Source organism: Oncorhynchus clarkii, chromosome 27 (genome assembly GCF_045791955.1).
Source record: "Oncorhynchus clarkii lewisi isolate Uvic-CL-2024 chromosome 27, UVic_Ocla_1.0, whole genome shotgun sequence".
Taxonomy (NCBI): Eukaryota; Metazoa; Chordata; class Actinopteri; order Salmoniformes; family Salmonidae; genus Oncorhynchus; species Oncorhynchus clarkii.
This window is the reverse complement of record NC_092173.1, coordinates 44,371,124-44,387,890: the sequence shown is the minus strand read 5'-3', so window position 1 is coordinate 44,387,890 and position 16,767 is coordinate 44,371,124. Positions and strand designations below refer to the sequence as shown.

At 47.8% G+C, this 16,767-nt stretch overlaps 2 protein-coding genes across 5 annotated transcripts in view; one reads left to right on the top strand and one right to left on the bottom strand.

Annotated features, from left to right (window-relative positions):
• The window catches only part of LOC139385833 (forkhead box O1 a), a 121,223-nt gene extending 119,772 nt beyond the window's left edge, over positions 1-1,451 (bottom strand). The window contains exon 1 of the mRNA XM_071131083.1: positions 485-1,451. Within this exon, the coding sequence (XP_070987184.1) occupies positions 485-1,081 (597 nt within the window). The 5' untranslated portion in view covers positions 1,082-1,451. The remainder of the gene's footprint in view (positions 1-484) is intronic.
• A 1,547-nt stretch (positions 1,452-2,998) lies between these two features.
• On the top strand, positions 2,999-15,553 carry LOC139385680 (solute carrier family 25 member 15a). Of its 4 annotated transcripts, none has more exons than XM_071130949.1 (8): positions 2,999-3,442; positions 4,668-4,752; positions 5,985-6,096; positions 8,590-8,736; positions 9,301-9,441; positions 9,666-9,841; positions 11,161-11,319; positions 14,580-15,553. In XM_071130949.1, the coding sequence occupies exons 2-8, from the start codon at positions 4,698-4,700 to the stop codon at positions 14,702-14,704; spliced, it is 915 nt and encodes a 304-aa protein (XP_070987050.1). In that variant the 5' UTR covers positions 2,999-3,442; positions 4,668-4,697; the 3' UTR covers positions 14,705-15,553. The 4 variants fall into 4 exon arrangements, with proteins under 4 accessions (XP_070987050.1, XP_070987048.1, XP_070987049.1 ...); XM_071130947.1 differs by having other exon boundaries at positions 3,086-3,442; positions 4,625-4,752; positions 14,580-14,987; XM_071130948.1 differs by having other exon boundaries at positions 3,109-3,318; positions 4,625-4,752; positions 14,580-14,984.
• Positions 15,554-16,767: the final 1,214 nt, after the last annotated feature.

Here is a 16,767-nt window from a genome sequence, read left to right as displayed (position 1 = left end):
AAGACCAGAACATCATGTCTCCTCTGATACGTAGCATGATGCTATTAGGATAGAAATGAACAACTGAACCTCAAGAGATAGCACTTTTACAATGTCTATAATACCCAATCCTACAATAAACATATTCTGGGAAAGCAGCAAGTCACCCTCACCTGGCCTTACTTAGTTACGTGTGTTATTAACATGTGATAACATGGGTTAATATTGTAATGAAACAGGCAGGGAGCAGGTCGACCTTCTAGCCCGAGGTCCATCGCGCTGTCGACTGCGCCGCAAAAGCATGCTCAAGCCGCTGAGTCGATATGTGCGCTTACAAACCCAGGGTCGTTACAATATTATCACTTAAAAATAATGAACAGCGTCAACTTTGATATATAGGCAATTAAAGGTCAATTTCTCTATATCCTTATAAAAAAAAATGTATAGCCCTTAAATCATAACTCAAATCTCATCAGATTTAATGTACTGTATTGAAAAGCTTTACCTTCCATCCAGCAGAGCTGTTGCTATCTCCCTTGTCCTTGAAATAAGGCACGTTCTTCACCATCCAGTCATAGATCTGCGACAAGGTAAGTCTCTTGTCCGGGGTGCTCTCAATAGCCTTAGTTATGAGGTCCGCATAAGACATATTGCCCCAGGCGTTACGCCGAGATGAACTGCTTTTCCTCTGGGCAGCTGCAGCGGCCGCAGCCGCTACTGAAGATGCAGACCCGGCCGGAGAGGAGAGCAGAAGCACCTGTTGCTGCGGGAGTTGGGGGCTGTTCCCCGGGTGCTGCTGCTGATGCTGTTGGTGGTCGTGGATGCAGTTTTCCTGACATTGGAAATCATTGCAGAGGATGGTGGGTTTCTGATCCTCTTCGGGGTAATCTTCAGTCTCTTCTAATAAACTGAGGCTGGAGATGAAGTCGGAGTTGCTGCTGGGTTCTTGTTTGACAGAAGGGGCGGGAGAGGAGGTGTTAGAGTCGCCCGGGGTGATGAACTCCGGACGTGGCAGGGGCCATGTGCAGGAGCGGGGCCGGGAAAGAGGCTCGAAATCCGGGTCGATCTCAACCTGTTGTGGTTGTTGGGCTGCCTCGGCCATAGTAGTAGCGAGAATAGCGTCAAAATGTCACATAGAATTAGTAAAGACAAAGTTACTCATACACAGCGGGTGATGTGAAGTCAACCAGAAAGTAAACAACCGAAAAGGGGGTCGACCACCTGAACAAAAAATATCGGTCCGTCGGATAACACTACATTGATATAAAGTCACAAATCAAGGCGGAGACAGCAACTACATCTAAGTCGACGATGACAACAAACAAAAAAATGTAGATATTCTGATTGTTGACGAATAGTATAGAAAAGTTAGAATAGAATAACAACAACAACAAAAAACAGCTTGGTGAACTTTTGTTTTATACAATCCAGTCGCAGTTATTGTTCAGTGCAGCAGTTCCGTTTACTCTTGCCTGTTGAATGTCAGTCTGCAGCCCGACAGCAGTGTTACAGGAGCTGTTTGTCAAATAATACCGCCCACATTTGACTGACAACTAAATCGGCCAATGACAGCTACTGAAAAACCAGAACGCGCACTATGTTTTCATTCTTATAAAGCTTGTAAACATCTCTTTCTCTGAAAATATTAAAACGGGTACGCTTTGTGAAACGGTTGGCTAGGAAACTTAATCGGTTTGTTTTGTTGGAGAGAGAGAGATGTAAAAAGAGAGAGAGACTTCACCTTTTTACAACGTAACCTACTGTGAAAAGGACGAGTTATAAAATGAAGTGGGAGGTTTTTTTTTCTGTCAGTCATGGTGTTGTTATTGTAAGTTGCATAGCGGGACAGGATGAGAGGAGAACCCAGATTTGTTAACTTTTAGAAATCATCACAACAACAAAAAAAGAGGCTGAAATTGCTATAATACTTATAAAAATGATTATAGTACTTTAATTTCCCCCAGTTAAATTATACATTTCTATTTGCAAATAGCCTAATAAAAATGTATGAAACACCGCTGATCTGAGGGCGTTCTAATAGAACAACGCTAAACTACTCAAAAGGTTTTCGCGTCGAGGTGATTAAGCGCTATTTGGGATCGTGGAAAATGACTGTAAACCTCAGAACAAGACCGTTAATGATGATATATTTATTACACAGTCTTCATGAATCATACGCATCATCCACTACTGAAGTCTATTACATGCTCGTTTTCTACCGATGCCTAGTAGCCACCATAATCAGTTTTCTTCAAAATGCTTTATTAGTTATCCAATGGAAGTCAGAGGAACTGAAATTAAAACAGTAAATTGTTATCATAATTGGAGGATTATAATGATGATGAGGAGGAGAATGAGGAAGAACAGAAGTTACTTTGAGATTTTGTAAGTGTACAATTTTAACCTGGATGATTTAGTTAGGGCTTCGGTATGAAAAGTACTAGGTTGTCATGGTGAGGGTTATATAGAGGACTCTGCCAGTGGATCTGCCCCTGAGGCTGCTCCAATCCAACTCTTGACAACATACACTCATTGGACAACACTGTCAACCAGCGAAAACAGCCCACACTCCAGGCCGACTCTTTGCCTGTGCTAACATCTTTTGGCCATTTGCAGGTACTACCACAGTTTTATTTTTCATTTATCCTTTATTTAACTAGGCAAGTCAGTTAAATTAATGATGGCATACCCCAGCCAAACCATAACCCGGACTACACTGGGCCAATTGTTCGCTGGCCAATGGGACTCCCAATCACGGCCGGTTGTGATACAGCCTGGAATCGATCCAGGGTCTGTAGTGACGCCTCAAGCACTGAGATGCAGTGCCACTCAGACCGCTACGTCAATCAGGAGCTTGTGTCAATGTAGGCTTAATTCCCGTACAAATCAGGTACACACACAGTAATATGTCTCATTATAGCCGAACGTCTCGCACTTCTTTCACTATCACACAGGTTTCTGATGACAGATTTAAAAGTTTAACATGTATTCCTGGTCCATGCGCCAGTCAGTGCACATTAGAGCGCCCTTTGCGCACTACATGGGCGACAGCGTTCCAACGCAGGTGAAGACTCGTTCGTGACATAATAACTAAACCAGGAAGAAGACGTGAAGGAGCGTTAACTGTTTAGACGCTGGCAAGGAACCTCCGCGATTGTCTGACGGAATTTAGCCTGAGTGGATTTGGCGTAGCGCGTCTGTGAAGGAATGTGGATTTAACTTCAGTCAACCATCACATCCAACTCTCATGTCAAGTGACATATTTCAGGATTTTCCCGGCAACAATGCATGTTATTCTGGACACGAAAAATTGTATATTTCATGATGCAATCGTGAACGGTATGCGACAAATTGTCTTCCGCTTTAATCTGGGTGTAGACAGTCTATTGTAACTACAACAACGCTACACAGACAAAATTGACAAAGCAGAAACAGACTGTCACGGCTACTTACTTTGCTATCGGTAAGCCTCGATTCAAACATAATACTCAGACTGTGATTAACATATATGGCTATGATATGGACAGGGTTTGGTTAGTTACTTTCTAAATGCAATCCGTTACCGTTATTAGTTACCTTTCCAAAATGTTAATTAGTTACGTAACTTTTGGATTGCCCAAACTCAGTAACGTAATCAGATTACTTTTGGATTATTTTCCGTCAGTGATCTCTGACTCGTGGTCAGACTGGCTCGGGTGGAACAAACTTAAACTTGCACCTTTTAAAAAACATTTTTTTTTTACCATTGGCGAATTGAATGTAAATGAAAAGTGTATAATAATGTTTTTTTTTTTTCTCGAAAAACATCCTTTCTGATTTTTAAAAAGTAATCAAAGAAGTAATCCATCTAGTTTTTCTAAAGTATCTGATTACATTAAAAATAAAAATAAATAAGTATCAGATTGCATGTAACCATTTAACCCCCCCCCCCCCCCCCATCCCTGTGTTACCCCGTCCGTCCCTGTGTTACCCCATCCCTGTGTTACCCCATCCCTGTGTTTATAATATGGTTACCTATAGATTACCATTGGCAGGACTTTAATAGGTTCGAGGCCATGGCAAACATAGTCTTCTATCCGGTTCTGAGGACATGAACCTGAACTGGAGACCCATCAGTAGGCTAACCTACGGGACCTGTCAATGCGCGTCCCCCCCCCCCCCCCACCCCCCACCCCGAATGGCACCCTGGCCCCTTTGTAGTGCACTTCTTCTGATCAAGGCCCCTGGTCAAAAGAAGTGCACTTACATTAGGGAATAGCGTGCCATTTTCAGACTCCTTCAATCTGCTGCCCCTGTACTTTAAACCAGGTTTAGGTCATCCACTAGGCTTCTTCAGTGAGCATGGGGTTTAGCACAATGACTGACCTGCGCATAGATTTACTTTCCTCAAGACATAATGACAACATGTTAAAATGGTATTTATAGATGGTAGTTACACACAGTAATGGTGATACTATCACATGATGACTGTCATGTAGGCTTGTAGTTTTTGATAAAATGCACAGGAACAGTAGAATATTACTAACCTAATATTTGTATGAGTTTAACTTCGATAACAGCCTGTGAATGTTTACTGTGAGTGGTTTTGTTCTTCTTTAACAGCCTGTGAATGTTTACTGTGAGTGGTTTTGTTCTTCTTTAACAGCCTGTGAATGTTTACTGTGAGTGGTGTGTCCTTCTATAACCAGTGGTGAAGGTTTAGCATCATCATCATCATCATGGCACCTCATCCAGTGGTCCAGGCCATCATAGACCTCTCAGCTGGAGCGATAGGTAGGTCTACATCTAGATAACCTCCCAACTTGCACCCTCTTCCCTCTAGTGCACTACTTTTAGCCAGGTTCCATAGGGTAGTGCACTATTTTAGACCAGGGTCTATAGGGCTCTTGGTGGAACAGGCTGGCAACAATAAAGATCCCCCCTAACAATGTGTGGCAGGCTGGCAACAATAAGGATTCCCCCTAACAATGTGTGGCAGGCTGGCAACAATAAGGATCCCCCCTAACAATGTGTGGCAGGCTGGCAACAATAAGGATCCCCCCTAACAATGTGTGGCAGGCTGGCAACAATAAGGATCCCCCTAACAATGTGTGGCAGGCTGGCAGCAGTAAAGTGGCCTGTCTAGGCCTGACGTCAAAATGTGTCATCTGTTTTGGGAAAGTTAGAAAGGAAAAGTCAGCAAAATATAATTTGGGGTGTTGTCCTCCTCTCCATCTCCCTCTTCTGTCTCCTCTCCATATCCCTCCTCCTCTCCTTCTCTGTTTCCTCTCAGTGTCTCTTCATCTCCCTCCTCCTCTCCTCCAATGCCTCCTCTCTATCTCCCTCATTCTCCCCTCCTCATCTGACTCCTCCATCTCCCTCCTCTCCTCATCTGTCTCCTCTCCATGTCCCTCCTCCTCCACTGTCTCCTCTCCATGTCTCTTCATCTCCCTCCTCCTCTCCTCTTCCTCCCCTCCTCCAATGTCTCCTCTCCATCTCCCTCCTTCTCCCCTCCTCCTCTGTCTCCTCTCCATTTCCCTCCTCATCTGTCTCCTCTCCATCTCACTCCTCATCTGTCTCCTCTCCATCTCCCTCCCTCCTCCTCCTCGGTCTCCTCTCCATCTCCCTCCCTCCTCCTCCTCGGTCTCCTCTCCATCTCCCTCCTCCTCTGTCTCCTCTCCATCTCCCTCCTCTCCTCCTCTGTCTCCTCTCCATGTCTCTTCATCTCCCTCCTCCTCTCCATCTCCCTCCTTCTCCCCTCCTCATCTGTCTCCTCTCCATCTGTCTCCTCCTCGGTCTCCTCTCTATCTTCCTCCTCCTCCTCTGTCTCCTCTTCCTCCTCCTCCTCTGTCTCCTCTCCATCTCCCTCCTCCTCTTCATCTCCCTCCTCCCCTCCTCTGATCCGAAATCTGTACCTAGGGGAAACCACACTCAGTAGCTGTGTTTCAAACCCTCTCCATCTTCTCCCTCCTCTCCTCCTCATCGGTCTCCTCTCCATCTTCTCCCTCCGCCCATGTTGCCTTTAGGTGGGACAGCCTGTGTGTTCAGTGGCCAGCCGTTTGACACAGCCAAGGTGAAGATGCAGACCTTCCCTTCCATGTACCGAGGCTTCCTCCACTGCTTCATGGCCACCTACAGGTAAACACATGCCCGTACAGGATTCCTGAATCCTGTGTATTTACAGTAGTATTATTCCTGAATCCTGTGTATTTACAGTAGTATTATTCCTGAATCCTGTGTATTTATAGTAGTATTATTCCTGAATCCTGTGTATTTACAGTAGTATTATTCCTGAATCCTGGGTATTTACAGTAGTATTATTCCTGAATCCTGTGTATTTACAGTAGTATTATTCCGGAATCCTGTGTATTTACAGTAGTATTATTCCTGAATCCTGTGTATTTACAGTAGTATTATTCCTGAATCCTGTGTATTTATAGTAGTATTATTCCTGAATCCTGTGTATTTACAGTAGTATTATTCCGGAATCCTGTGTATTTACAGTAGTATTATTCCTGAATCCTGTGTATTTACCTTTCATATAAATACAGTACCAGTCAAAAGTTTGGACACACCTACTCATTCCAGGGTTTATTCTTTATTTGTACTTTTTCCTACATTGTAGAATAATAGTGAAAACATCAACACTATGAAATAACACATATGGTATCATGTAGTAACCAAAAAAAGTGTTAAAACAAATCTAAATATATTTCTTCAAAGTAGACACCATTTGCCTTGATGACAGCTTGTGTGTCCAAACTTTTGACTGGTACTGTATATACTGTACATACACTACATGACCAAAAGTATGTGGTCACCTGCTCGTCCAACATCTCATTCCAAAATCACGGGCATTAATATGGAGTTGATCCCCCATTAGCTGCTATATTAGCCTTTACTCTTCTGAGAAGGATTTCCACTAGATGTTGGACCATTGCTGCTATAACAGCCCTCCACTCTTCTGGGAAGGCTTTCCACTAGATGTTGGAACATTGCTGCTATAACAGCCTTTACTCTTCTGAGAAGGATTTCCAGTAGATGTTGGAACATTGCTGGTATAACAGCCTTTACTCTTCTGGGAAGGCTTTCCACTAGATGTTGGAACATTGCTGCTATAACAGCCTTTACTCTTCTGAGAAGGATTTCCACTAGATGTTGGAACATTGCTGCTATAACAGCCTCCACTCTTCTGGGAAGGCTTTCCACTAGACGATGGAACATTGCTGCTATAACAGCCTCCACTCTTCTGAGAAGGATTTCCACTAGATGTTGGAACATTGCTGCTATAACAGCCTCCACTCTTCTGGGAAGGCTTTCCACTAGATGTTGGAACATTGCTGCTATAACAGCCTCCACTCTTCTGGGAAGGATTTCCACTAGATGTTGGAACATTGCTGTGGGGACTTGCTTCCATTCAGCCACAAGAGCATTAGTGAGGTCGGGAACACTGATGTTGGGCGATTAGGCCTGGCTCACAGTCGGTATTCCAATTCATCCCAAAGGTGTTCGATGGGGTTGAGGTCAGGGCTTTGTGCAGGCCAGTCAAGTTCTTCCACACCGATCTCAACAAACCATTTCTGTACGGACATCACTTTGTGCATGGGTGCATTGTCATGCTGAAAGATGAAGGGCCTTCCCCAAACTGTTGGAAGCACAGAATCGTCTAGAATGTTATTGTATGCTGTAGCATTAAGATTTCCCTTCACTGGTACTAAGGAGCCTAACCCGAACCATGAAGAACAGCCCCAGACCATTATTCCACCTCCACCAAACTTTACAGTTGCCACTATGCATTCGGGCAGGTAGCATTCTCCTGGTATCCGCCAAACCCAGATTAGTCCGTCGGACTGCCAAATGGTGAAGCGTGATACATCACAACAGAGAACGTGTTTCCACTGCTCTAGAGTCCAATGGCGCTGAGCTTTACACCACTCCAGCCGACGCTTGGCATTGCGCATGGTGATCTTAGGCTTGTGTTCGGCTGCTCTGCCATGGAAACCCATTTCATGAAGCTCCCAAAGAATAGTTATTGTGCTGACGTTGCTTCTAGAGGCAGTTTGGAACTTGGTAGTGAGGGTTGCAACCGAGGACAGATGATCTTTACGTGCTTCAGCACTTAGCGGTCCCGTTCTGTGAACTTGTGTGGCCTGCCACTTCGCGGCTGAGCCGTTGTTGCTCCTAGACGTTTCCACTTCATAATAACAGCATTTACAGTTGACCGGGGCAGCTCTAGTAGGGCGGAAATTTCACGAACTGACTTGTTGGAAAGGTGGTATCCTATAACGGTGCCACATTGAAAGTCACTGATCTCTTCAGTATGAGCCCTTTTACTGCCAATGTTTGTCTATGGAGATTGCATGACTGTGTGCTTGATTTTTATGCACCTATCAGAAACAGGTGTGACTGAAATAGCCAAATCATCTAATTTGAAGAGGTGTCCACATACTGCTGTATATATATAGTTTATCTTGATGGAGGCTAACACAACATAACGATCTGGTTGAAGTTAATAAAAATGTATTTTTCCATTGAAGCATTTTTCCAAGTTTTTCAACTTCCATTATCCTCCAAGAGTTTCTGAATCGGAATACCTGTGTTTCCTGTCAATGTTACCTGACGGGTCTGTAGACAGATGGGTCTGAGAGGGCTGTACCAGGGAGCCACCCCAGCCCTCATAGCCAACATCGCAGAGAACGCTGTCCTTTTCATGACCTATGGTTTCTGTCAGGACGTGTTGCGGCGAATCACTGGGATGGACCGAGCCGTAGAACTAAGGTTAGACTTCCATGTAGGACCACAAAGACAAGCTTTTGCATTGTTAGGCTCTTTCTTCGGGGTCTTTCTTCGGGGTCTTTCTTCGGGGTCTTTCTACAGGGTCTTTCTTCAGGGTCTTTCTGCAGGGTCTTTCTACAGGGTCTTTCTACAGGGTCTTTCTACAGGGTCTTTCTTCAGGGTCTTTCTACAGGGTCTTTCTACAGGGTCTTTCTTCAGGGTCTTTCTACAGGGTCTTTCTACAGGGTCTTTCTACAGGGTCTTTCTACAGGGTCTTTCTTCAGGGTCTTTCTTCAGGGTCTTTCTACAGGGTCTTATAAAGTGTGTATTGAGTATAATACTAGATCTTAAATTATAGTAATTCTGTCCAAGCAGCTAATTGTATAGGCATGTAATTCAACAATGATCTTTCCAAGTCGTTCACATGACCTTTAAATATCAGTTGTGTAACAGTAACCAGAGGTTAGGATTTTGTGTTCTTTGCCAATTTACTGCAAAAAGATGTTCCCTCTGCTATGGTTCTCCTCCTTCATATTTCACCACCGGTCCTCGGTCCCTCTCCTTTAGTGACCTCCAGAAGGCGTGTTCAGGCTCCCTAGCCTCCATCTTCTCCTCCCTGGCTCTCTGTCCCACAGAGCTGGTCAAGTGTCGTCTGCAGGCCATGCATGAGATGGAGGCCTCCGGTAAGATACCCGCAGGGCAGAAGAGGTAAGAGAAGATGCTATAACACCGTGCTTCTACATCTGCATTGCTTGCTGTTTTTTTTGGGGGGGGGTTAGCCTGGCGTTCTATATAGCACTTTGTACCATCTGCAGATGTAAAAAGGGCTTTATAAATACTTTTGATGCATGAGATGGAGGCCTCTGGTAAGATACCTGCAAGGCAGTGGGATTCATACCTCCAATGTCTGTGTTGTGTCTCCCTGGGTCCAGTTCGGTGTGGTCCGTGGTTCGGACTGTGTTGAGGAAGGACGGTCCTCTTGGGTTCTACCAGGGTTTGACTACAACCATCGTCAGGGAGGTTCCCGGGTATTTCTGCTTCTTCGGAGCCTACGAGCTCTGTCGCACGACATTTGCTCAGCGTCTGAACACCGAAAAGGATGGCATAGGTATGATGGTGAAATCATGAACACCTGTTGTATCTATGTATTCATTCCAGTTTTGCAATGCAACTATTTGAGTAATTACTGTGTTCCAAATGGCTCCTCTCCTCCCCTCTCCTCTCCTCTCATCATCTCTCCTCCTCACTCCCCTCTCCTCTCATCATCTCTCCTCCCCTCATCTCTCCTCCCCTCTCATCATCATCTCTCCTCCTCTCTCCCCTCTCCTCATCTCTCCTCCCCTCTCCTCTCATCATCTCTCCTCCCCTCTCCCCTCTCCTCTCATCATCTCTCCTCTCCTCTCCTCCCCTCTCCCCTCTCCTCTCATCATCTCTCCTCCCCTCTCCTCACATCATCTCTCCTCTCGTCTCCCCTCTCTTCTCATCATCTCTCCTCCCCTCTTGTCTCCTCTCCTTTCATCTCCTCCCCTCTCATCCTCTCTCCTCCCCTCCCCTCTCCTCTCCTCTCCTCTCCTCCTCTCTCCTCTCATCCCCTTCCTCTCCTCCCCTCCCCTCCCTTCTACCCTCTCCGCTCATCATCTCTCCTCCCCTCTCCCCTCCTCTCCTTTCCTCTCCTCCTCTCTCCTCATCATCTCTACTCCCCTCTCCTCTCCTACTCATCTCTCCTCTCATCTCCCTCTCATCATCTCTCCTCCCCTCTCCTCTCCTCCCATCATCTCTCCTCTCCTCTCCTCCTCTCTCCCCTCTCCTCTCTCCTCTCATCATATCTCCTCCCATCTCCTCTCCTCCTCTCTCCCCTCTCCTCTCCTCTCATCATCTCTCCTCCCCTCTCCTCTCCTCTCCTCCCCTCTCCTCTCCTCCTCTCTCCCCTCTCCTCTCCTCTCATCATCTCTCCTCCCCTCTCCTCTCATCTCCTCATCTCTCCTCCCCTCTCCTCTCCTCATCTCTCCTCCCCTCTCCTCTCTCCTCTCATCATCTCTCCTCCCCTCTCCTCTCCTCCCCTCTCCTCTCATCTCTCCTCCCCTCTCCCCTCATCTCCCCTCTCTTCTCATCATCTCTCCTCCCCTCTTGTCTCCTCTCCTTTCCTCTCCTCCCCTCTACCCTCTCCGCTCATCATCTCTCCTCCCCTCTCCTCTCATCATCTCTACTCCCCTCTCATCATCTCTCCTCCCCTATCATAATCTCTCCTCTCATCCCCTGTCCTCCTCTCTCCCCTCTCCTCTCTCCTCTCTCCCCTCTCATCCCCTCTCATCCTCTCTCCCCTCTCATCCCCTCTCCCCTCTCCCCTCTCCTCTCCTCTCCACTCCTCTCCTCTCCTCTCCACTCCTCCCCTCCCCTCTTCTGCCCTCCCCCTCCTCTCCTCTCTAGGCGTTGTCCCTCTAATGTTCAGTGGTGGGTTTGGGGGAGCGTGCCTGTGGCTGGTGGTCTATCCCATAGACTGTGTGAAGTCCAGGATCCAGGTCCACTCGCTAGCAGGCAGACAACAAGGCTTCATCAAGACCTTGATGGGGATCATACGCACTGAAGGCGAGGGAACAAAGTGATACAATACATACTGCATGATAGCTGAATTATAGTACTACTATATATGTGAATGGAAATGGGTATACTGTACACAGTGAGCTGGAGTATCTCTTCCAGTTCACTGCAGTGGTGGAAAAAGTACCCAATTGTCATACTTGAGTAAAAGTAAAGATACCTTAATAGAAAATGACTCGAGTAAAAGTGAAAGTCACCCAGTGACATACTATGTAAGTAAAAGTCTAAATGTATTTTGTTTAAAAATCTACTTAAGTATCAATCATTTGAAATTCCTTATAATTAAGCAAACCAGACAGCGCCATTTAAATAAATAAAAAAAGGATGGATAGCCAGAGGCACACTCCGACACTCCGACGCTCCGACGCTCAGACGCTCAGACGCTCCGACGCTCCGACGCTCAGACGCTCAGACGCTCAGACGCTCCGACGCTCAGACGCTCCGACGCTCCGACGCTCCGACGCTCAGACGCTCCGACGCTCAGACGCTCAGACGCTCCGACGCTCCGACGCTCCGACGCTCAGACGCTCAGACGCTCCGACGCTCAGACGCTCAGACGCTCAGACGCTCAGACGCTCAGACGCTCCGACGCTCCGACGCTCCGACGCTCAGACGCTCAGACGCTCAGACGCTCCGACGCTCCGACGCTCAGACGCTCAGACGCTCAGACGCTCCGACGCTCCGACGCTCCGACGCTCCGACGCTCAGACGCTCAGACGCTCCGACGCTCCGACGCTCCGACGCTCAGACGCTCAGACGCTCAGACGCTCAGACGCTCAGACGCTCAGACGCTCAGACGCTCCGACGCTCCGACGCTCAGACGCTCAGACGCTCAGACGCTCAGACGCTCAGACGCTCAGACGCTCAGACGCTCCGACGCTCCGACGCTCCGACGCTCAGACGCTCAGACGCTCAGACGCTCAGACGCTCAGACGCTCAGACGCTCCGACGCTCCGACGCTCAGACGCTCAGACGCTCCGACGCTCCGACGCTCCGACGCTCCGACGCTCAGACGCTCAGACGCTCAGACGCTCCGACGCTCCGACGCTCCGACGCTCAGACGCTCAGACGCTCCGACGCTCCGACGCTCAGACGCTCAGACGCTCAGACGCTCAGACGCTCAGACGCTCCGACGCTCCGACGCTCCGACGCTCCGACGCTCAGACGCTCCGACGCTCAGACGCTCAGACGCTCAGACGCTCCGACGCTCAGACGCTCAGACGCTCAGACGCTCAGACGCTCAGACGCTCCGACGCTCCGACGCTCCGACGCTCCGACGCTCCGACGCTCCGACGCTCAGACGCTCAGACGCTCAGACGCTCCGACGCTCAGACGCTCAGACGCTCAGACGCTCCGACGCTCCGACGCTCAGACGCTCCGACGCTCCGACGCTCCGACGCTCCGACGCTCCGACACTCTGACACTCCGACACTCCGACATCTTTACAAACGAAGCCTGTGTTTAGTGAGTCCTCCAGATCAGAGGCAGTAGGGATGACCAGGGATGTTCTCTGTTTAGTGAGTCCTCCAGATCAGAGGCAGTAGGGATGACCAGGTATGTTCTCTGTTTAGTGAGTCCTACAGATCAGAGGCAGTAGGGATGACCAGGGATGTTCTCTGTTTAGTGAGTCCTCCAGATCAGAGGCAGTAGGGATGACCAGGGATGTTCTCTGTTTAGTGAGTCCTCCAGATCAGAGACAGTAGGGATGACCAGGGATGTTCTCTGTTTAGGGAGTCCTCCAGATCAGAGACAGTAGGGATGACCAGGGATGTTCTCTGTTTAGTGAGTCCTCCAGATCAGAGGCAGTAGGGATGACCAGGGATGTTCTCTGTTTAGTGAGTCCTCCAGATCAGAGGCACACTCCAACACTCAGACATCTTTACAAACAAAGCCTGTGTTTAGTGAGTCCTCCAGAACAGAGGCAGTAGGGATGACCAGGGATGTTCTCTGTTTAGGGAGTCCTCCAGATCAGAGGCAGTAGGGATGACCAGGGATGTTCTCTGTTTAGTGAGTCCTCCAGAACAGAGGCAGTAGGGATGACCAGGGATGTTCTCTGTTTAGTGAGTCCTCCAGATCAGAGACAGTAGGGATGACCAGGGATGTTCTCTGTTTAGGGAGTCCTCCAGATCAGAGGCAGTAGGGATGACCAGGGATGTTCTCTGTTTAGTGAGTCCTCCAGATCAGAGACAGTAGGGATGACCAGGGATGTTCTCTGTTTAGTGAGTCCTCCAGATCAGAGACAGTAGGGATGACCAGGGATGTTCTCTGTTTAGTGAGTCCTCCAGATCAGAGGCACAATCCAACACTCAGACATCTTTACAAACGAAGCCTGTGTTTAGTGAGTCCTCCAGAACAGAGGCAGTAGGGATGACCAGGGATGTTCTCTGTTTAGTGAGTCCTCCAGAACAGAGACAGTAGGGATGACCAGGGATGTTCTCTGTTTAGTGAGTCCTCCAGAACAGAGGCAGTAGGGATGACCAGGGATGTTCTCTGTTTAGTGAGTCCTCCAGATCAGAGGCATAAGGGATGACCAGGGATGTTCTCTGTTTAGTGAGTCCTCCAGATCAGAGGCAGTAGGGATGACCAGGGATGTTCTCTGTTTAGTGAGTCCTCCAGATCAGAGGCAGTAGGGATGACCAGGGATGTTCTCTGTTTAGTGAGTCCTCCAGATCAGAGGGAGTAGGGATGACCAGGGATGTTCTCTGTTTAGTGAGTCCTCCAGATCAGAGGCAGTAGGGATGACCAGGGATGTTCTCTGTTTAGTGAGTCCTCCAGATCAGAGGCAGTAGGGATGACCAGGGATGTTCTCTGTTTAGTGAGTCCTCCAGAACAGAGGCAGTAGGGATGACCGGGGATGTTCTCTGTTTAGTGAGTCCTCCAGATCAGAGGCAGTAGGGATGACCAGGGATGTTCTCTGTTTAGTGAGTCCTCCAGATCAGAGACAGTAGAGATGACCAGGGATGTTCTCTGTTTAGTGAGTCCGCCAGATCAGAGGCAGTAGGGATGACCAGGGACGTTCTCTGTTTAGTGAGGGTGGGCAAGTTGAGAATAAGTTCTCATTTACAACTGCAACCTGGCCAAGATAAAGCAAAGCAGTTCGACACAAACAACGACACAGAGTTACACATGGAGTAAAACAAACATACAGTCAATAATACAGTATAAACAAGTCTACATATGATGTGAGCAAATGAAAATAAAATTATAAACAGAACCTGTCTTCCCCTATATTTCTGTTCTTCCTATAGGAGTGGCTCCTCTGTACTCAGGCCTCACCCCCACCATGATCAGAACCTTCCCTGCCAACGGAGCTCTCTTCTTGGCCTATGAGCTCAGCCGTAAGGCGATGATGCAGAAGTTTGGAGACGTCTGATTGGCTGATCCCTCTGTTTCCTCCACCAATGCCTGCACTTTGGTTGGCATCCCAAAATGGAACCTTATGTTTAAACATTATCTTTAAAGTCTGAATGTAATTTTTTAAATTTTTTTTAATAAAATATGCCTTTTGTTGTTGTTGTTGTAGCTATTGAACATGCAAGGATAAATACCAACATTTGTTGAGCAGGTCACAGTTATTTGAGAATGTAGAGTCCTTGGTGTTCTGTAAAAACATTAAATAAAGTCACACACGCTCTATGTTGAATGGCTAATCCTAATCTGCCATATACAGTGTGATATTTCTCTCTTTTCATACAGTTTACTCACACTTAGTCAGCACTTCTACAAAACAGGTTTTCAGGTGTGTGCCAGCTTATACAGTTATTCTATGGGACACCTATCTACTGTGAAGGTACTGTGAATCTACTGTGAAAGTACTGTGAATCTACTGTGAAAGTACTGTGAAGGTACTGTGAAGGTATTGTGAATCTACTGTGAAGGTACTGTGAATCTACTGTGAAGGTACTGTGTATAATTAGAACAAAATGTGCATTCAAAGAGGAGTTTTACCATTCAAACTGGTGCTGAACCACGGCAAGTTGAGAGGCACATCGTCATGGTATTAGATTAAGTGTATACTCTGGTAAACACAATGACTTCTGGAAGACACTGTTCTTTATAACATTCAAATCAAATGTGTTTATAAAAGCCCTTCGTACAAGTGCTGTACAGAAACCCAGCCTAAAACCCCCCAGAACAGCAATGCAGGTGTAGAAGCACCGTAACAATAAATATTCACTAATAACTGTAGAAGCACCGTAACAATAAACATTCACTAATAACTGCTGGTTTTATATTCCCCTCTAGTTCTTTCTCTCTCCTTCCCTCCTTATCCCCTCCTTCCTCCCTCCCTCCGTCCTTCCATCCTTATCCCCTCCTTCCTCCCTCCCTCCGTCCTTCCATCCTTATCCCCTCCTTCCTCCCTCCTTCCGTCCTTATCCCCTCCTTCCTCCCTCCCTCCGTCCTTCCATCCTTATCCCCTCCTCCATCCCTCCCTCCGTCCTTCCATCCTTATCCCCTCCTTCCTCCCTCCCTCCGTCCTTCCATCCTTATCCCCTCCTTCCTCCCCCCCTCCTTCCGTCCTTCCATCCTTATCCCCTCCTTCCTCCCTCCCTCCGTCCTTCCATCCTTATCCCCTCCTTCCTCCCTCCCTCCGTCCTTCCATCCTTATCCCCTCCTTCCTCCCTCCCTCCGTCCTTCCATCCTTATCCCCTCCTTCCTCCCTCCCTCCGTCCTTCCATCCTTATCCCCTCCTTCCTCCCTCCCTCCGTCCTTCCATCCTTATCCCCTCCTTCCTCCCTCCCTCCGTCCTTCCATCCTTATCCCCTCCTTCCTCCCTCCCTCCGTCCTTCCATGCTTATCCCCTCCTTCCTCCCTCCCTCCGTCCTTCCATCCTTATCCCCTCCTTCCTCCCTCCCTCCGTCCTTCCATCCTTATCCCCTCTTCCATCCCTCACTTATTCCCCGGTAATGACACTGTGTCGGCCTCTCTGCCTCTCCAAGGATCTACACGACCTAAAGATGACACTGACTGTAGATGCTCAGAGTAAGGCAGTACAATTCCAGTCGACGAGGCCTGTGTCAGGTGATCATATCATCTTGTGTTTGGATCGAGCCCCCCCCCCCCCCCCCCCCCCCCACTAGTATGGTGTCAAGATACCACCGATTAATGACAGCGCTAAAACGATATGATATAAAGATATACAATAGAATAATCACGCTTCACTAGCTAAGGACAACTTCCAGGGGATTCTAATTGTGTTCGTTAATGAGCCTCTCCTCTCTTCCACACTGTATCAGGGGACTGCAGCATCAACAGAGAAACTCTCTCAGACAGAAACAGACCATTAGGGAAGGGGGTAGACCACACCCTAGTGGGAGAGAGGACACAGGTAAATATCCCTACCTGTTTACCTTCCCTCCGACACACACACACACACACACACACACTCAGACTGGCAGACAGACAGACACACAACGGCAGACACAGACCGACAGA